The sequence below is a fragment of the Nipponia nippon genome, unplaced genomic scaffold (genome assembly GCF_047370975.1).
Source record: "Nipponia nippon isolate SJK-2023a ecotype South Korea unplaced genomic scaffold, ASM4737097v1 scaffold_5, whole genome shotgun sequence".
Taxonomy (NCBI): Eukaryota; Metazoa; Chordata; class Aves; order Pelecaniformes; family Threskiornithidae; genus Nipponia; species Nipponia nippon.
In genome coordinates, this window is record NW_028262369.1 from 99,207,814 (window position 1) to 99,226,534 (window position 18,721).

At 50.2% G+C, this 18,721-nt stretch overlaps 1 protein-coding gene across 9 annotated transcripts in view; it reads left to right on the plus strand.

Moving 5' to 3' along the window:
- FMNL2 (formin like 2) overlaps positions 1 to 18,001 on the plus strand; it is a 152,211-nt gene extending 134,210 nt beyond the window's left edge. The window contains exons 14-28 of one of the 9 annotated variants that reach the window (XM_087734450.1): positions 913 to 1,228; positions 1,683 to 1,886; positions 3,105 to 3,125; positions 5,443 to 5,567; positions 6,199 to 6,401; positions 7,542 to 7,776; positions 8,505 to 8,573; positions 8,744 to 8,824; positions 9,199 to 9,328; positions 9,498 to 9,661; positions 9,925 to 10,026; positions 10,514 to 10,612; positions 11,509 to 11,632; positions 14,812 to 14,905; positions 16,331 to 18,001. In XM_087734450.1, coding sequence (XP_087590576.1) covers positions 913 to 1,228; positions 1,683 to 1,886; positions 3,105 to 3,125; positions 5,443 to 5,567; positions 6,199 to 6,401; positions 7,542 to 7,776; positions 8,505 to 8,573; positions 8,744 to 8,824; positions 9,199 to 9,328; positions 9,498 to 9,661; positions 9,925 to 10,026; positions 10,514 to 10,612; positions 11,509 to 11,632; positions 14,812 to 14,905; position 16,331 — 1,968 coding nt within the window. In that variant the 3' untranslated portion in view covers positions 16,332 to 18,001. Of the gene's footprint in view, positions 1 to 912; positions 1,229 to 1,682; positions 1,887 to 3,104; positions 3,126 to 5,442; positions 5,568 to 6,198; positions 6,402 to 7,541; positions 7,777 to 8,504; positions 8,574 to 8,743; positions 8,825 to 9,198; positions 9,329 to 9,497; positions 9,662 to 9,924; positions 10,027 to 10,513; positions 10,613 to 11,508; positions 11,633 to 13,366; positions 13,501 to 14,811; positions 14,943 to 16,330 lie in introns of those variants that run through there. The other 8 variants (XM_087734454.1, XM_087734452.1, XM_087734448.1 and 5 more) reach the window with 8 other exon arrangements.
- Positions 18,002 to 18,721: the final 720 nt, after the last annotated feature.

The window sequence follows — 18,721 nt, forward strand, 5'->3', positions numbered from 1 at the left end:
GAGGTAGTGACTCTTAATGGGCCAAGTGGCTTCTGGTAGCTTCCTCATTTTGAACCTAGGACAGATTTCAAGTAGAATTATTAGTGTGTGCGCTCAAAGATGGCCATGAAGCTCTTTGAATGTGCCAGCAAATCGGTAAATGAGGCAGGTACCTCTTGTCACTCAGGTCTGTAGCATCTGTGTTGGAAGTTTTGCACGTGTGGTTGGCTGCGGAGGGGCGTTGGAGGAGGACCTGGAGCCTTTCACACTTGGGCTGCACAGCAGCAGGACGGGAGCAAGTGCCCTGGGTCTGTGCTGTCAAGTGCAGCCAGCTTTCCGTGCACAATCCAGGCTCGTTACATCTTGGTGTACAAGCTTAGTAACAAAAATTATTAGTATAAGATTAACTAACTTCAGCCTAAATGTCGTCCCAAAGTGTGGTGCTTCTAGGGTTCCTTCGGAGGGTCTGCCCTGGGTGCTTGCAGGTACAATCTCCCCTCCGGATCAGGAGCTCTGTTCCTGCTTCCCTTTCCAGGCCAACATCTGCTCATAGGTAGAGCAACCAGCAAGGCATCAGATACTCTCTGTTAAAGTCAAAATCGAGGTAGCACACCTACGCTATATGGTTAAGACTAGCATAAGAAATGGGAGACATCATGAAAAAGTGATGATGAGAAATTCTGTACCCCCAGGTGTTGGTGCCCTCAGGTGAGATTTCTCCCAGGACGCAGTACTGTGCACAGCCTTGCTGCTAGCTTGGGAAAAACACAAAATGAATTCTTGCTCGCCAACAGATGTGTGATTTGCATCGAAGCTCCTTGTACGATAGTGCCTGGTGCAGCGACCATCCTGTGTCAGGCTCTTCTGTGTCTGGTACTGGTATTCTGTTTTGTGAGTACAAGTGCAAATTCCTTCTTTCTGCGGCATTCTCAGGAAATCTACAAAGATGCAAATACCCAAGTTCACACCTTGAGAAAAATGGTGAAAGAAAAAGAAGAAGCCATCCAGCGACAGTCCACGCTGGAGAAAAAGATCCATGAACTGGAGAAGCAGGGAACCATTAAGATCCAGAAGAAAGGTGATGGTGACATCTCTATCCTTCCTGTTGCTCTGGCCTCTGGGATGGTGCCAGCAGGGTCAGAGGCTGTGGCTGGCACATGTGTCGCACCGGTCACTGGAGCTGCATCTTCAGTACCATTGCCACCACCTCCACCACCGTTACCCACCTTAGCAGCAGCATCTGAGGCAGGTAAGAAGCATTTTGGCCCCAAGAGGTGGGCTGGCCGGGAGCTGGAGGTGCGGTTCCTCGTGCCGGGGACAGTCACAGCAGCCTTACACTGACAAAACCGCTGTCAGTTGTCACGAGCCTGCAGGTCACGGCACCTTGCAGCAGCCGAGGATGCTGAGGTCCCCCAGCTGCCTTTGTACTCTCACTCTCTGGGTGGCTCCTGTGCTTGTCTGATCCATCTCTGAGACCTTCAGTCAACAGAAAAAAATACTAGCTTCTTTCGTTAGGATAGTTTCCTCCTCTCTTAATGCACTGAAGTACTTTGGTGAAGGGTCCAACAAACGCTGGGGCCAGTATAGTGGTGGGGAGGAGATGTATAGCGGGGGACAAGGTGGATGTTGTGACTTTTTCTGTGCTGCTTATAATATTTTGATCAGTGTTCACCTTAATACCTTGTTTTTCCTTCGTTTCGTAGTGCAAAACGGTCCTGTGTCGGTGCCGATGCCGCCTCCGCCACCGCCTCCACCGCCACCTCCGCCGCCACCACCACCGCCTCCTCTCCCAGGTCCAGCTTTGGAGACGGCTCCTGCGGCTCCGCTGCCCCCGCCGCCCCCACCGTCGGCACCCCCCCTGCCCGGGACAGCCTCTCCTACCGTGGTGTTCAACTCAGGGCTTGCAGGTAAAATGCCCGCGCGTCTCCCCAGCGTGCTGTGGCTTGCTGGTGAAGTCAGCAAAGGCAAGGTCAGGGCACGTTGGCTGGAGTGGACAGGGTATCGAGGTGGGGCTTTGCTACTCTTAATCACCTAAATAATACCCGTTATCTCTTACTGGTATTATGCTTAGAGGGGTTTATAAAAGGAAAGAGCATTTATCAACCAAACAGTTTTGGTTTGGTCTGGAAGAGAGAGCTTTTTCAGTGAAACTAAAGCTATTGCCAAAAATATTTTTCAAACATGATCATTTTTGGCGTTAAGCAAACAAAATATGGTTTTGAAAGAAACACAAAGCTTCATGGTTTTGATTTCTTCTGAGAACTCAATGAAGAAATATCTGTGCAAAATATGGCAAAGTTTTTGTAATTTTTTGGAAGGAAGAAAAATTTACTGGCCATCATTAATAATGCTTTTATGCACTCTCTGAGATACGCCAAGCAAGTAAATGCTAATTAGTATCGTACCGCTTCCCCCCAGGAAATCTCCAGAGCAGGATACGAGTCCAGAAAGAGAAACTGAGGAGCTCTGATTAATAGCTTTTTTTTTTTTGAAAACTGATTAAGTATTCCAGCCTTTAAAGTTTCTTCTGAAAGCGAAAAGCATCATGGAACTAGAGGGTCCCAGGGTGTATTTAAAAAAAAAAAAGGCACAAAAACCCCCACGGGCTGGTCCCTCGCCGAGGGGTTGGGCAGAGCAGGAGGGGGTCCCGCGGCGCAGAGGGCAGGGGGTGCTGGCTGTGGCCGCCGTGGTGCTCAGGGGGCTGCGGGGGCACGGGAGCTGCTGCGCGCAGCAGGGGGTTGTGCCGCCCGGTGCCTGGCCACCGTGCCTCAGCCCGGCATCCCCCCGGTGTTATGTGCGGGTGGGAGCAGCGGAGCAAGCCCTGCTTCTGCGTGTGGCTCCTCTGAGCCGCACCGAGGGCAGGGGCAAGCCCCGCAGCCCAGCTCCTCGCTTAGGTGCCTGGGTGAGATGCCCACAGCCAGCTGGGATGGATATTTTGTTCTTCGGTGGGTTAGGAGAGGCAAGGAGGGTGAAAGCGCCTTTTGTTGATGCGATGGCTGTGCAGAAAGGAGCGTTTCTCAGGGCAGGAACCTTCTGTGTCAGAGGGGAGTCAGTGAAATAACAGATTTTGCTTTTCTGACTATTACTAACATTTTTTTTCTCTGTTCTTTCTGCTTCCTTCTAAGATGGGCCAATCAAGCTCTTCTGTAGGTTGCTTTCTGCTAAGTATTTCGCCACCTCCCCACGTTTCCCTCTGTGCTGTGCCTGTTTGTGTGCCCATGGACTCCTGCGGGCGATGGGGAGGCGGCGGGGAGGGGGGAGGCTGGCGCGGGGGCTTGCTGGATGGAGCCGGAGCACGCAGTAGCTGTGGGGATGCTGCCAACCATCAGGATTTGGCACCCGGGAGGCCCTGATTCAGCAAAGCACTTCAGCAAGTAATTAAGACGTGCGGTTTCTTTTGAGCCCTCCTCGAGCCGCGCTCTCGGCACCCGTCACGCCGAGGACAGGCTTTTCCCAGCGAGGCCGAGTGCGGAGCTGCGGCAGCTTTCGCCGGCTGCGGGTACCCTCTGCAGGGTCTGGTCCCCAGCCGTGACCGCGTCCCCACTGCGCTGCCGGCAGCGGCACGACTCCCGGGGACGTCACCTTGCCAGGGCTCTGTGACCGAGGAGGAAGGGAAATTTTAAGAGATTTTGATGAGCTACATCAGGAACTGGCCCACGAGGCAGTTCGCTTCCTTTCCTGTCCTGGAATAACCCAGGAGCAGTTAATAATCTATTCTCATGGATGTGCAACTGGAAAATGTTTTTTTTCATGGGTGTTTCAGATGGAAAAAGCTATTTCTTTTTTTTATTTTAGGAATTATGTTGAAGTAACCACATTAATTAAGCAGCGTAAAACTCAGTTTAGTTTAGATGAGCAGAAGTTGATCACGTGTGTTCCTGTCTTCCAATTGGATGAATATAATTCTCCAAATACACAGACTTTCAAGCTGAATTTCGTATATGTTTCCTGTTACTCACTTACGGTTCTTTGTTTCAAGCAAATACTCTTGCCAGTATTATTCTTTGTGATGTCCCTGCAAAATGAGCACGAGCTTGAAAGGGACATGGACACACAACTCGACTCCTGTCGTAAAAGTGGAATGACAAAGCGAGAGAAATGTTTTCAGCATTCACCCATCTCCGGCGCACAACAGGCCTGTCCTCTGAAATAGGTCCTCTCTATCCTGGCAAAAACGTACATACAGAGTCGTTAGGGGAAAGTAAAATAATTATTTGCTCAAGTGCTTTGCAACCTGGGAGCCCGGCCATCTTCTGAAACCGAGGGGAAAAAATGTAGCATCTCTACAGAGCATCGAATATTTGGGAAGATTGCTCCTGCTGCAAATGCGGGGTAGGCAGGAGTCAGGAGCAAACCCCAGACTGAACGAACGCAGACGTGGTCCGTCCCCGGCGGGGGAGCGGGGCTGTGCCCTGCACGCCTCTCTGCCGCTGCCGGCCGCGGCGGGCTGGGTGGCTCTTTTATCCAGCGCTGGAGGGGAAGGACCAGGGTTTCTGCTTCGTGTTTGCAGCTTGGAAAGAAACAGTTTATTTTCTAAGTAATTCGGGAGCAAAACGTTGATTCATCGCTTTAATGAACATCCTGATTTTGTAGCAACTAGCAACTTCATGTTTACATCAAGATACAAAGAAATGAGAACTGAATTACAGAAATTATTCATGGACCTTCCAGGCCTGTTAGGAATAGGAATAGAAAAGTATTGTTTTCCTTGCTCCGACATGGCTTTTTTGTACTCTGTTCACAGATTAATGAGAGTAGTCAGTCTTCATTTTCATAGCTTCTCTGACTAAGTTACTAAATCGTTTACTGGCTCTGCACAGCACAAGAAGATTAAAGCTGTTATTTCAACCACGTTAGAGCTCACGCGTGCTGCAGCCCACCCCTTTTGCTTTAAAAGACAAACCTGGCCAGCAGCAGCACTGCCCCATGGCAGCAGGCAGTGAGAGGGGCCACTCTCTCTACCAGAACCTTGGGAAAGGGTTTTTTTTTTATTATTTCTTGTCACCTATTCTGTGTTGAGTTTTGTGACACAGATCAGCTGTGCACGGCTGCGCATCAGCTCGCCCCGGGGTGGGCTCTGCAACCAGCAGGACAGGGTTAAATTCGACCGCTCTCTCCATTTTCTGTAGCATTTAAAAATAGCCTGGGCTTTTAAATCAACCCAGGCAACATGCGGTAATAAAGTAATAACACATTTCCTCTAGCGAAGTTTTCACAGCCTCTGGCGTTCAGTCCGGTTCTGCAGAGGCTGGGCCTGAGACAGCCGAGGCGCTGGGTGGAAGCCTCGGCGCTGTTTGCCCCTCAGGGCAGCGAGATCTGTCCAGGCTTTCCAGTGCGATCATTTAGCTCTGGCCAGTTCTTCCTCCAGTGCTGAAATGCCAACTCAGAAGCTTTGGTCTGGGCACGCGAGGTGTTTTTCAGCGGTTGGGGAATTTGTCGTTTCTTCTCCTCTGCTGTCTTTAGCTGTGAAAATCAAGAAGCCGATCAAGACCAAGTTCCGCATGCCGGTGTTCAACTGGGTCGCCCTCAAACCCAACCAGATCAATGGGACGGTCTTCAATGAAATAGATGACGAAAGGATCCTGGAGGTATGAGTGTTGCTTGCCGCCTTCTGCCTCCCACTTCTGTCCATAAAACAAGCGAATATCGGTCTTTGCAGGGATAGATCACAGCAATTATTTTGGCAAACAGCTCGTCCAGTGGCCCCTGGTACCCAGTAGGTCAACGTGAGTGCCTTGCTTGAGAATTAGGGATGGTAGCTGGCAGTATCGATTATAAAGGGTGCGTACCTGTTGTGTGCATTTGTTTAAAACAGATCAACCAAGATGAGGAAGATGCATTTTTCCCAGCCTAAAATTGCTGGTCGGGTCTGTAGGAGTTAGGCTTGGCTGGGTGGCTGCGTGCCAGGGAGCGGAGCCTAAAGCAGCACAGAGCGGAGCTGAGTACGCAGGTCTTGCATGCTCCCCGTGCCCTGAAGAGGCACATGGCTGGATGAAGCCTGAGTTCAGGAATGTTTTCCTGAACTTCTGAACGTGTATGGGGCCATTGGGGGTGGAGGCCACATTTCCTGGTCCCTGACTCAGGAGCGCTCGTTCGTTGCATCCTGCAGCCCCTGATCGAAGTACTCTGCTGTAGCCACGGCGTCGCAGGGTTTGTACTGCAGTTCGGGCACAATATTAGGCAGCGCGGGTTTTGTGAATCATTTTCTTTCCTTTTTAGGATTTAAATGTGGATGAATTTGAAGAAATATTCAAAACAAAAGCCCAAGGTCCAGCCATTGATCTCACTTCAAGCAAGCAAAAGATAACTCAGAAAGGGTCAAACAAAGTCACGTTACTGGATGCCAACAGGGCCAAAAATCTTGCCATTACTTTAAGAAAAGCTGGAAAGACGGCAGATGAAATATGCAAAGCTATTCACGTGTAAGTAAAACCCTTGTCAGCAAAGAAATCGTGTTTAAGATTTACTGTGATTTTTGGTAAGTGGAATGGTTTTGAATTGGCAGTTGATGTAAATGTTTTTGCATCTGGAAAAAATCCAGGAGTAAGGATGGAACCATTCTGAATTCCCAGAAATCAGATCCCCTTGAACTAAAATGAAAAACGTGCAGTTTTAAGTTGCTGTATCACTATTCAGGCTTAACAAATTAACACTTATTTTATTAAAGAAGCTAATTCACGTATATCCGCAGTATGCCATTGCATACTGCATCTCTCATTCTGTTTGCACGGTACTTTCTGTTATAATGAACACCCAAAAGCCAGAGTATCAGGAAGAGGCAACTCTTTCAGTTTGCTCCGTAAAGCACGAGTTTAGTCCAAGTGCGCTGGAAGGGTTTTGCGTAGAATGAGGTTGATGGAACGGCCCCAGGCAGTGCCAGACGCCAGCATGATGCAGGTGTGCCCAAGGTGCACCGCGCTGATACGGACCCTTGCCTGCCGACTCCAGCAGCTCCCGGGGATGGAGCACGGGTGTACCCGCTCCTTGGGGCTCATCCCGAATCCATCCAGAAGCGCTTGGTACTCGTGGCCATCACAAACATCTGCCATTTCTCCGTTAAGAAGTATCTTCAAAATTTGGAGGCACAAGCCTTACCTTTGGGCTGGGGAGGAGGGTGACCCAAACCTGCTGCAGGTTGAGGCAGGTTCAGCAGTTGGGGTTTACAGGGCTCTGGCCCAATTAACTGAAACTGCGATTTGCTCCTCCCTGCATATCTTCTCTGATAAAAATGAGGGTTGGGGGGAATGACCACATCTTTGAGAACAGAAAGAAGGTTCCCAGCAGCACCGTTCACATCAGCACGGTAACCTTCTTCACATCTTCATGTGCAGAGAGCTTCACGTGCAGGACCATGCCCCCCACCCCAGGCAGGGCAGCACGAGCAAGGAGTAATTTTCGGCTTCTTTATGGTTTCTCACTGCTTTACTGACTCGGGCTTACGTGGAGCTGAGCAGTGTAGGAGGCAGGGCTGCCTGTGGCAGCTTTCTCACTCCTTTTACTTTTCCATGATTTTGTGTAGAGCCTTGTGGTAGCGCCACTTCTTCTGGTTTGGTATCACGCAGGTTTGACCTGAAAACGTTGCCGGTGGATTTTGTTGAATGCCTCATGCGGTTCCTGCCCACCGAGAATGAAGTGAAAGTGCTGCGGCTCTACGAGCGGGAAAGGAAACCCATCGAGAACCTGTCCGACGAAGACCGGTTCATGATGCAGTTCAGCAAGATTGAGAGGCTGATGCAGAAGATGACCATCATGGCGTTTATAGGCAACTTCGCAGAAAGCATCCAGATGCTGACCCCGGTGAGTGAGGGACAAGCCCTGGGGGCTCCTGGGGGCTGCGTTGGCTCCGCGGGGACCGGGCCTTCCTGGGGGTTCAGGCTGCCCTTGGGAGCTGCGCTCTGCGGTGCGGGTCAGCTTGCGGGCAGCATTGCAGCCGTGCGAAGCTGGGGGCCAGTCGGTGAAGGTTATAGAGACTTTAATTTTTCTGAGGCAGAGAGGTGGTTTGAGTGTTGTGGAGTGATTATCAGTTCTCACGGAGACAGAGCAAGGAACAATTACACAAATGAGAAAGTGGTTTTCAAGCTGTATTTTCATATATCAATGACTCTGATATCCCAGGTGCTGTTTGTACCCTGGACTGCTCCATACTGTCCTATTTCTTTACCCTGTAGAAGTTTAAAACCGGTTTACATGAAAACCTAGTTGTTTGTATCATCAGGGAAAGTTATTATCAGTGCTGGTCCGTGGGCTCTCTGAAGTGTGTCCCATTCAGCCCGACGACGTATCTTTTGCAGTCATAAGGACTGAAATGTAAATACACTTTTACCCAACCACATCTGAGTGTGGTAAATCCGTGGTGCAAATGAATTGTTTGATATCCTGGTGTGTCAGGGCAGGATAACATTCATGCTAGGGCCCACGGTATGGATGAAAACCGAGGTTTTTTTCAGAATGTGAGTGTTTAGATTTTAATTTTACTCTTGGGTTGGACATGCATTAACCAAAGCTCTTCCTGTGTTTTCCTGCAGCAACTTCACGCAATAATAGCTGCATCTGTGTCAATAAAGTCATCCCAAAAGCTTAAGAAAATACTGGAGGTAGGTCTGATTTTAGATACGTTCAATAGCTCCGTCACTCACGGGTGCATCCCCTTACGTATACTGAAGCTGTACGTGGATGCTGACATACCAGCTCTCCTTCCAGAGGTTTCTAAAGCAATGTGCATTTGTCCTGAAAATTCATGCTCTGCTCTGTTTCATCCTGGCAGATAATCTTGGCTCTTGGAAACTACATGAACAGCAGTAAACGAGGAGCTGTGTATGGATTTAAGCTACAGAGTTTGGACCTGGTAAGTCAACCAGAGGTGCCTCGTGGGGCCCAGGTGGGAACGCATTTCACATACACGGCGAGTGGCTGCTGGGGCACTCGGTCGGTGCTTCCCAGCCGGTGAGGGCAGAGCGGCAGCGGGGAAGGCGCTCCCTGCCAGGCGGCGTGAGTTTGCTTTGCTTATTGTTGTTTTGGGGGGGCACTTAGGAGAAGGCACGTGTCCTCAGAGGCTCCGCAGACCACAGCTTGAAAACCACCTGCTAAACACTTAAAGGAGCTTTTACAGCCATCCCTATCAGATGGACAGCCACCAGGGAGAGGCGAGCACCGGTTGAGTCACTTTGCTTGGGGCCTGCTGCACCTCCACCCAGCAACCTCTTTGCCTTCTCTCCCCAGCTCCTAGAAACAAAGTCAACAGACCGAAAGCAGACCCTGCTGCACTATATTTCTAATGTGGTCAAGGAGAAGTACCAACATGTCTCCCTCTTTTACAACGAACTTCATTACGTGGAGAAGGCTGCTGCAGGTACTGTCTCCCTCCTGTGCCTGGCCAGTGGTGGTGGCACGTGTGCCACCCGAGGGACTTCACGGCACACCGCACATGGGCTGTGGGGGCATTTCTTGGTGGGGAATTGTTCAGGCTGTGGGTTTGTGTGCTTGTGGACCAGGAGCAATGCAGCGTTTTTATTTCCTAGTGTCTCTTGAAAACGTCCTCTTGGACGTGAAGGAGCTGCAGAGGGGTCTGGATCTGACGAAGCGCGAGTACACCATGCATGACCACAACACGATGCTGAAGGAGTTCATTCAGAACAACGAAGGGAAGCTAAAGAAACTGCAGGATGACGCCAAAATAGCCCAGGTGTTTCTTTATTCTTGGGGTTTGGTGAGGGGGTGAATAGCAGCATGTCACTGCAAAGGATGTGCTTTTATAGACGCAGCAGGGAGGAGAAGGCGCAGCAATGTTGTGGATTTGTTCCTGAGTTCACGTGCTAGATGTAGACGTGCTGGTCTGAGCCAAGGGTTTCTAGAGGAAATCTAGACCCTTTACGCTGAATACTGCAGTAATGGATGGTGACTTTATCTTGAAATAAGTGCAATGCAGTAAATCTGTGCTTTCTGTAGGATGCCTTTGATGATGCTGTGAAGTACTTCGGGGAGAATCCCAAGACGACACCCCCCTCGGTCTTTTTCCCAGTGTTTGTCCGGTTTGTGAAGGCCTACAAGGTAAACAGGACCATCCTCCTCTTCTCTTCTGTCCCTCTGAGCCCAATTCGGGGTGCCCAACCGAACAGCTCGTGGCTCCCTCTAGCTTTGACGCAACGTGAGCCATCCCCGACAGCACGGCAGCGCCAGCCCGGGGCAGCACAAATAGTTGTTTTGGGATTATTTTCAGGGCTGAAAGACAACACGGCTATCTGAGACGCTGGAGGAATCTTCAGAAATGTCATGTCTGGGCGGCTGCCGCTTGCACCTTTAACCCTGAATACACGTCTTTTGGGACTGGGAGAGGATGGGATGGTTTGTGCGACCTAGGAAGGTCTCTCCCAGCCCAGTTTTTTCCGACTGTGTTCAGAGGCAGCTAAATTGCTCCACCTGAGCTTGCTTCCTTGGAAAGCCCCACGGTAGCGAGTGATAGTGTTCCTCATTTGTAATGTTTAGGTTCCCTCCGGCAACTGGAAGCTCTAACCTGTGCTTTTTTTGTGATAAATAGCAAGCAGAAGAAGAGAATGAGTTGAGAAAAAAGCAGGAACAGGCCTTAATGGAAAAACTTATGGAGCAAGAAGCATTGATGGAGCAACAGGACCAAAAGGTATGAAACAGATATCTCTTACAGGCAGGAGCCATCATGTTCATGTGTTTTTCCTGGTAGTTCAGAAACCTCAGCTCTGTATAAGAACTTCAGTTGCCCAACGTACAGTTGCCTCTAAATAGAGTCACTGGAAGTTCTCTCCTTATGGGGAGGGAAACAAAACAAGCTAAGAGAATACAAGTGTATGGTTCTGTCACTTCGAAGTCTGCAAAATTAAGAAAAACTGAAGAGAGAAGTCATCTCGTCCACATTGCCGTTAGCTAAACTTTGTTCTGCTCTGGCCTTGATTCTGTTAAAACCTCGCTGGTGCCCAGCGTGCAGAGCCTCCCGTTGCGTACAGGGACAAGGAACGATCGCCCCGGATCCTCCCCCGTCAGAGCGTGGCAGCAGGACCCGGCCTCACATTACCGTTTTATAGGAATTTTCCTGAGGTGTTTGGGTTTCTTTTTTTTTTCTGAGGTGACACTTCAGATTGGCTGGAGAAAGCTTCCCATGGCTCTAAAACAGCCACTTTGTTGGCTGGTGCTGCTTCCCACAGGAGCTGGTGGGATCTTTAATCCCAGCCAAGCTTTTTCCCGCGGAAGGAAAGCCTGTTCGCCCTGTTCCCCTGATGCTTTTCAGAGGTGAGAGCTTGGAGCTCCAGTTCCAAGTGATGAGAAGGCTTGGAAGTAGATTACAAATGTAAGAAAGAAAAGCAGCTTGGCAGCCAGGTTAACTTGTGACTCTGCCCGTCCTCTCCATGGGCCGTGAGCTAACCGCACGCGTGTGTTCGCCCGGTCTTGCAGAATTGGGCAGAAAAGTGGCAATTACTGCTTGCCAATTGCTTCGCGTTCGGGAAGAGAGAAGCAGGGTCGCTGGAGGCCGGTCCTTACAGGTCCTCTCTTCTTTGCTTTCAGTCTCCTTCACATAAAACAAAGAGACAGCAGCAAGAGCTGATTGCAGAGCTCAGGCGGCGGCAAGTCAAGGATAACAGGCATGTGTACGAAGGGAAGGACGGTGCTATTGAAGATATTATAACAGGTAAACACCCTTTGTTCCGCAATCTCAGAGGCCCTTTCACAAAGGATAAAAATGTGTATCTGCCTAGTAGCTATTGTAAGTGCTTCGTGTACTTCTTAAAAAAGCGTTACTGGAGCACAGCTTAGGGCATTGTTTACGGGATGTAAATCAGGTATAGAAACTTTTGCTAACGGTACGGAACAAAGCCCCGTAGCCTGCCTTGGCGTGGCCGCTGCCAGCGCTGCGCGCGCGGGCCTCGGGGACACGCTCCGTTTCAGTTCTTCTCTTTCAGCATGTGGGGACGTACTCGGTCTCTGATCTTTAGTGTTGCCAGTGCAGTGCCTCATCTCAGCAGATGCTCCGGTGGGGATGTGCATGCTGTGCAGATCTTTCCCAGAAACCTTTTTTCCCCCATAAATGGAATGAATGACGGATGTTTAACATTATTAAGAGCCTACATTTTCATTAAAATGTACTAACAGTAATTGCACCACATTATTGCACAGTTACAGCAAATCATTTAGTCAAACCTGAATGATTTATGACCCTAAACTGCTTCTGGTTTTACTGCTTCTCAGTTTGGTAGGCAAAGTCTGCACGGACCCGGCCTAGGGAGAGGGACGGCGAGGGGCAGAACCCGCTGTCGTAGCCAGAGACGGTCAGGACTTTGGTGCAAATATTTGCTGATAAAAAGAGCTGCCTTCTAAACTGCATTTTGCTCAGGAGCCAAACAATTTTTAATGTGTACAGCTCCTCTGATGGCAGTACTTTGATTTTACTGCACGTTCTTCACCCGTGGTGTGAAAGGAACACGATTTTAACCCTTCGGTAGCTTTACAGTGCTTGGCTTCCATTGCGCAGAAGTGCAAAAAAGAGGTCTTTGGGCAGGATTTCCTTGGCTACTGCTCCTGAATGTTTTCACATGAGTTTCTCCTGCAGGAGGGGAGGAGAGCTGTTTTACCGCTCGCTAAGGAAAGCCAGGGAATTTTTGCCCGACGAGATGACAGGGCTGAAATGCTTGAAGCTTTCACAACTCTTTTTAACCTTGATTAATAGCTTCCTAAGATAATATTCTTTATTTAAAGGGCAGAGTCGTTATAATATCTAATCTGTTACTGCTTCTGCAACTCCTGCAGACTCCTGGAAGCTTGTTTAATTGGTAAAGTGGTTCTCCTGCTCTGTGGGAGAAACAGATTGTGTGGCAGAAGACCATCCACATGCAAAAGGCAGTTCACTGGAGCGAGTGCCAGCCTCAAATTAAACATTTCCTATGGGCTTGTGCCTCGGATTTCCCAGGACGGGCCTGTCTCTGAGGGCCTCAAGCCACGTCGTAATGAAGGTTAGGCACAGAAAGTCAGGCAGGACCAAGGTCACTTGAATACGGCCCATGAGGTCTCTGTCAATGGTATGGAAATGGTTGAAAGTGTCGTTTTAAATTGGATAGCGCCTGATCAGATGCACAGAAAAGCCCTGCTGATCCGGAGCAGAGCCCTGTCTGATAACACACCCTTTTCTGGAGCACGGTTAGCAATAGCCTCTCAAAACCATTGCAAAACGATGTCACGTAAGAACTGCTTCTTCAAAGACTTACAACTGCCTTGTTGCCAAAGCCCACTGAAGTGCAGCGATTAGACAGCTGGTTGGAACACGTCCGACCGTCCCTGGGTGTCCGTAACCGAGCACTAACACTGTACTAATGCGATAGATCCGCTTCTCACGGCTCTGTTTGTCTGTTTGGCTGTTATTCCCATGCAGTGCTGAAGACTGTGCCCTTTACCGCTCGAACCGCCAAGCGGGGCTCTCGGTTTTTCTGCGAACCTGTTCTCACTGAGGAATTCCATTACTAAACTATTCCTCTTTCACATCTGATGCTCTTAGAAAAAAGAAAGGTTGCTGTAGATTTTTGACACTTCTCCATTTGTACGGATCTCAGCCAGGATCATGTGAATGTTGAGTGTATAGTAATGTCCAGCGTCCACCGAAGTTGTATTTGTGTCACCTCTGTTGCATGTTCTTGTGTTTCAGTAACTTCTTATTCCATCCCATCGACTTTGCGCTTGATGCTTTTGGCCATCCTTGCGTTTCAAAGGCATCTCTCACCTGCACGACAAATGCCATAGAACAGCAAGTGGTGGAAGTCGCGGTAGATTCGGTGCGGGTTTCCTACGGTCCACGAGGCTTAGGAGATCAAACGCAGTCAAAAAGTGACAGTTCACTTGGCTTTTCTATGGCATCTCTTGTGGCCTACAGATCTTCCCCTGTACGCCAGTCTACCTTTGTAAAATGCATGTAATACGTCAGCTGTATGCCAAAGCAAAATTACGGGCTGCATGACCTGAGCGGGACTTTCCTGGGGTTTGCTTTCTGGCTTGGAAGGGTTGTCTGTAATAACGTACGTCCTCTGCGAGGAGTGGTGTGGTTTAGACACTTTAACCAGCACCTGCATGTTTGTCTGCATGTGCGATACGGGATGAAATGAACAGCATAAAATCTTTTCTCATTCGGTCACATCCATATTTAACTTTTTTCAGTTCCATGCCAACTTTATCTAAATAAAATCAGAGGTGTTTACTGAGCACGAACCAGTTCCAGTTCGCTGGGACCCTGTGCCGTGCTGGGGCCGGGCTCGGTAGCAGCAGCGGCGCACGAACCGGGGGGGCGGGGAGGAGCAGGGCTGGGGAAAGGCGCCGTTATTTGCCAGAACCGCAGAAACGGTGACGATGAAAAGCTTGACATGGAACTGAGCGATTTACATCGTGTGGTGTAGAGCGTGAGGAGGGTGTGTTTAACCCCGCATGTCTGTTAACACTGTTGTCTTGAATTAAGGACTCAGCGGCTTAAGAAGACAACAGTGTTTCACTTTTGCGATATGTATTTTTATGAATGCTTCTAATAAAATTGCGAACTATAATCAGCTCAACGGTCATTTGCTCTGTCGAGTTAATTGCTGTATTATCTTCCTGGAGCCAATCTTCAAAGCAGCTTGGAATTTGGTTAGCGAGGGGCGAGGGTGGCCCTCCTGTCCTCTCCTCTCGGTGCCTAACCTCCTCTCGTAGCCTCGCCCTCGCCCCCTCTTGCTCTGTTGGCGAACGTGCCTGGGAGTTTTGAACGCTGAATTGACTTGCTCTTCATTTTCCATCCCATTTTTTACTTAACCATCATTTTGTGTTTTGTTTTGTTTTGTTTTTTTTTCTGTTTAGCCCTAAAGAAGAATAATATCACTAAATTTCCAAATGTTCACTCGAGGGTAAGGATTTCTTCTAGCACACCGGTGGTGGAGGATACACAGAGCTGGCAAGCATCACTTTTTACTTAGCTTCCTCCTCTCTCTGTATGCCAGGCAGCCTGTGGGTAGATGTGGCTAATACTGGTGAGAGCCTCGGGCCAGTGGAGACTGAGACCCTTTATTCCCCCCCGTGGCGCAGGGGATCCATAGGCCCTGGGCTGGTGACCGTCTTCAGACTCGCTCCGTTTTGGCCCGTTCTCTTCCAAGTTTAGCCCCAGATAGCAGCCTTGTCCCCAGGCTGTTTCAGCCCCGTAGTTCCCTGGATGTTCTGCTGCTCCATCTCGGCCCCGCTACGGCCACCGAACGGGACGGGAGAGATGGACAACCAGCAGCTCCCAGCGTGGAGGTGGGAGAGGGCGGCCTCGAGCAAAGGCACCTTCTGCTGGGGTACACCGAGAGCTGGCAAGTTTGGGAGTTGTATTTAAACCAAGAGAGAAGTCACCCGGGAAATTTGAGGGAGGGTTTGCAAATTTGTTTTCCAGGAGAGAAATATTTAAACTGGAATTAAGTCTTCAGGTGTACCAAGCGTGCTCGTTATATCGTAGCCGCACACGTAACCCATGTAACAGCACATGTAACACGTGTAACAGCACATGTAACGCCGGCTTTCATCAGCACGTCCATCTCCAGCTTTCTCCGCTGTTGGATCCATCGCATGCTCAGTATCCCCTCCTCTTCCCTCCCGAGCTCTCCCCTCCCCAGCAGCAGCCGCAGCAGCAGCAGGAGCAGGGTCAGCCGGGCCGGGCTTTGCTGCCGGTGAGGAGGAGGGAGGGGGCGGCCGCCCCGCTGCCTTCAGCTAACGCAGCATCTCTGCAGCCGGGCGAGATGGCGGCAGTGGGGCAGGGCGGCAGCCGGAGCTTTGCCAGCCGGTTGCAGCGTCCCAGCTGCTTTTTTGCAGGGCACCCTCTTTTAAATAAATGGGTCCGTAGGGAGCGTAGGCCCCCCCCTTGCGTGGCTGAAGGCTTGCCCCGGTGTACCCTGGGGCACACGTCTCCCGCGAGCTTCACCCCTCTTTAGAAACTCCTTCAGCTCACAGTAGCGTTTGAGAGGCTACGCGAAGGACCAAGGCGTACGTTAAGCAGACTGATTTCAGTCGACGTTGCCTTCCTTACTGACGTTAACGAACGGGAGCAGCCCGTGGGTGGGGAGACGCTCACGCTGGCTTGGCGGCACAACTCCATTCAGTTTCACCAGCATTTTCAGCGCGTTTCACCAGTATTACCTGCTGCTTGGGTGCGTAGTAAAAGGGCACGTCGGTATTTGCTCACTTCTGCTCTCGTTGGGTTGAAGTCCCTTCTCCTGTCCCTACACAAGCTGCTTTGATTGGCTTCCAGCAGGACTTTTCCTTGTCTAGACTGCGTGTGCGTGCGTGCGTGCGTGTGTGCTCGTGGGCGAGCCGTGCGTCTTCACGAACGCCGCTTTCCTCTCCGCAGATCTTAGAAACCAGCCGTACCGACGGGCCGACGCGGTGAGGAGAAGCGTCCGGCGGCGCTTCGATGATCAGAACTTGCGCTCTGCAAACGGCGCTGAAATAACGATGTGAGCGGGAGGCCTGCAGGTGCCGAGGAAAGGGGGTGCTTGAGCGCTGCCTTGTCCCTGGGAACTCGCTGTTCTGCCACTCATTTACAGCCTTGGGAACAGTAAACTTGACCTTCTAAAGGGCTCGAAGACCTAGACCATGCATAGGAACGTCAGCGATGGGCTCTCCACTCAACCGTAGCTAACAAGTGCCTAAAATTGAAGTACCTGCTCAAATTAATCAAAGCAATAGGACTTGATTTGATTGGGTATCTTTTTACACCAATACATTATTCAGTATTTTTAACCAAAATGTAAAATACGTGTTGTTTTCTTGGGTGTTTAGTTTCGTTTGATTATATAAAAGTTTAGCGACTGGTCTCCCGCGGACCTGACCCGCATCCCCACTGGTTGTAAACAGGTAATACTTGGCCGTGCTCTGCTTTTAAATGCATTCCTCTGCTGTCGGCCGAGGGCTTAACCTTGCCTTCAGCTGCACTTATGGCTTTTGTTTTGTTTTGTTAAAAAGGAAGACGTTTAAGGGCTTTCTCTCGGTAATATGGAAATAATCCAAGAGGAGACCCGTACCTTTCCCCCGCACACCGGCTCCGCACCACCGTAGCTGGGACGCGGCGCCACGTCCGTCAGCGGTCCCACGACGTTTAGCGCCCGATCCCGCGGCTCCTGGCGGTGGCGACGGCCGCGGTGCGCAACGCGGAGCTGAGGCACGGGGTGCTGGGGGCAACCGCACTGCGAGTCACGGCACGAGAAGGGTGGCCGAGGCACGTCGATGTCCTTCAGCTTCGGCATAACGGTGTATTTATTAATTAGCACTAAGGTATTAACATCTCAATAATCAGTATTAGGGTTCTGAGGACCGCCGCAGTTCAGTTACTCGCGCAGAGAATCCGCCCGTGCCCTGCTCCGTGGGGCTCCTGCCCCGCTCCGACTCCGCGGTCCGCGGACAATCCATTCAGGTTCCCTGCTGAGGAGCGGTCGGGCAGCGAAGGGAAGCCCAGCCTAAAAACCCCGGTAGGTTACAGGTGATACATTGCATTTGTAAAGCTTAACAAGGGAGAGGAGACGCGCGTCAGCACCGCGCGCCACCCCGGGCCGCCAGCGCGCACCCGTGTCCCACAGCAGCAGGACGAAGCCGCGTTCGTGCCGGCAGGGTGCGCGAGCTGCTCCGAGGTGAAGAACTGGACTGCAGAGAAATCTGTACTTGCCGAGATGCGTTTTGCTTGCAGCTTACCTTGCCTGGTCTCACTGCATCACTATGTTAATTGTAAAATTTACTGTATAGTATTTAACCACTGAATTTCTTTTTCTTTTATGTTGTGCTTATGTGAACCACTGGTGAAGGTCCCGTTTGTTTTTTTTTTTCTCGGATCATGTGTAGTTATATGATAATCTGTTTTTAAATGTACAGATATTTTGCTACAAAATCGGTGCAGTTTTTTATGGTTTTTACACTTCTCTTTTATTCCCACTGTAGCCTCTGGGTAATATTGTAAATATTGTTTAAAAAAAAAAAAAAAAAAAGCATCAGCCTGTGCTATACAATCCGAATGTTATTTTAACTTATAGTTTTTGTTTTTATATTTAACTAAACGGACAGTTTGGGGCTCAGCGTTACCGCATCCACCTCCGCTTACCGACTGACTGTAAACCCCGCCGCCCTCCTGCCCGCGCAGCCGCGCGCGCTCGCGTGCCGAAGAGAACATGCCGCCCCGCCGCCCGCGCCACCGAGGGTGACGGAGGGGCCTCCCCCGCTGCCTGCGACAACCGGACGGTTAACCGAACAAAGCGTTAGGCAGACGGCTAGAAGCGCTAGCTCTCACGCTGTTAAGCTCAAAGGTATTTTTTTAATTGAAGACAAAAACGATCCTACAACTAGAATATAATGCTGGCATGTTCTCTGGAATATTTTTCTGGTAATAGACCTGCTTCTTAGCAATATTAGAAGTGTTTTATAAAAGCAGTTCATGTTACTTTCCTGGTCTGTTCCTGGCATAAGATCAAATAAACTATTTACCCTACTACCCCGTAAGCCGCAGGGGCGTTTTTGGGGCGCTTTTCTGTTGTTTCCCCGCAAATGGTGGCATTTTGCAGGCGCTTCCAGCAGGGGCAGAGAGAAAGCCCGGGCGCTGCCTTGGGGCTTTTCTTTTATTATTTTCTTTTCTTTAAACCATTCAGTGTTCCCGTTGGCACACCCCATCACTCAGGGGCTGTAACTGCACCCCGGTGCCTTTCCCCCCCCCTCCTTTTTTTCCCCCTCCCTTTTTTTTTCTTTTTTTTTTTGCGGT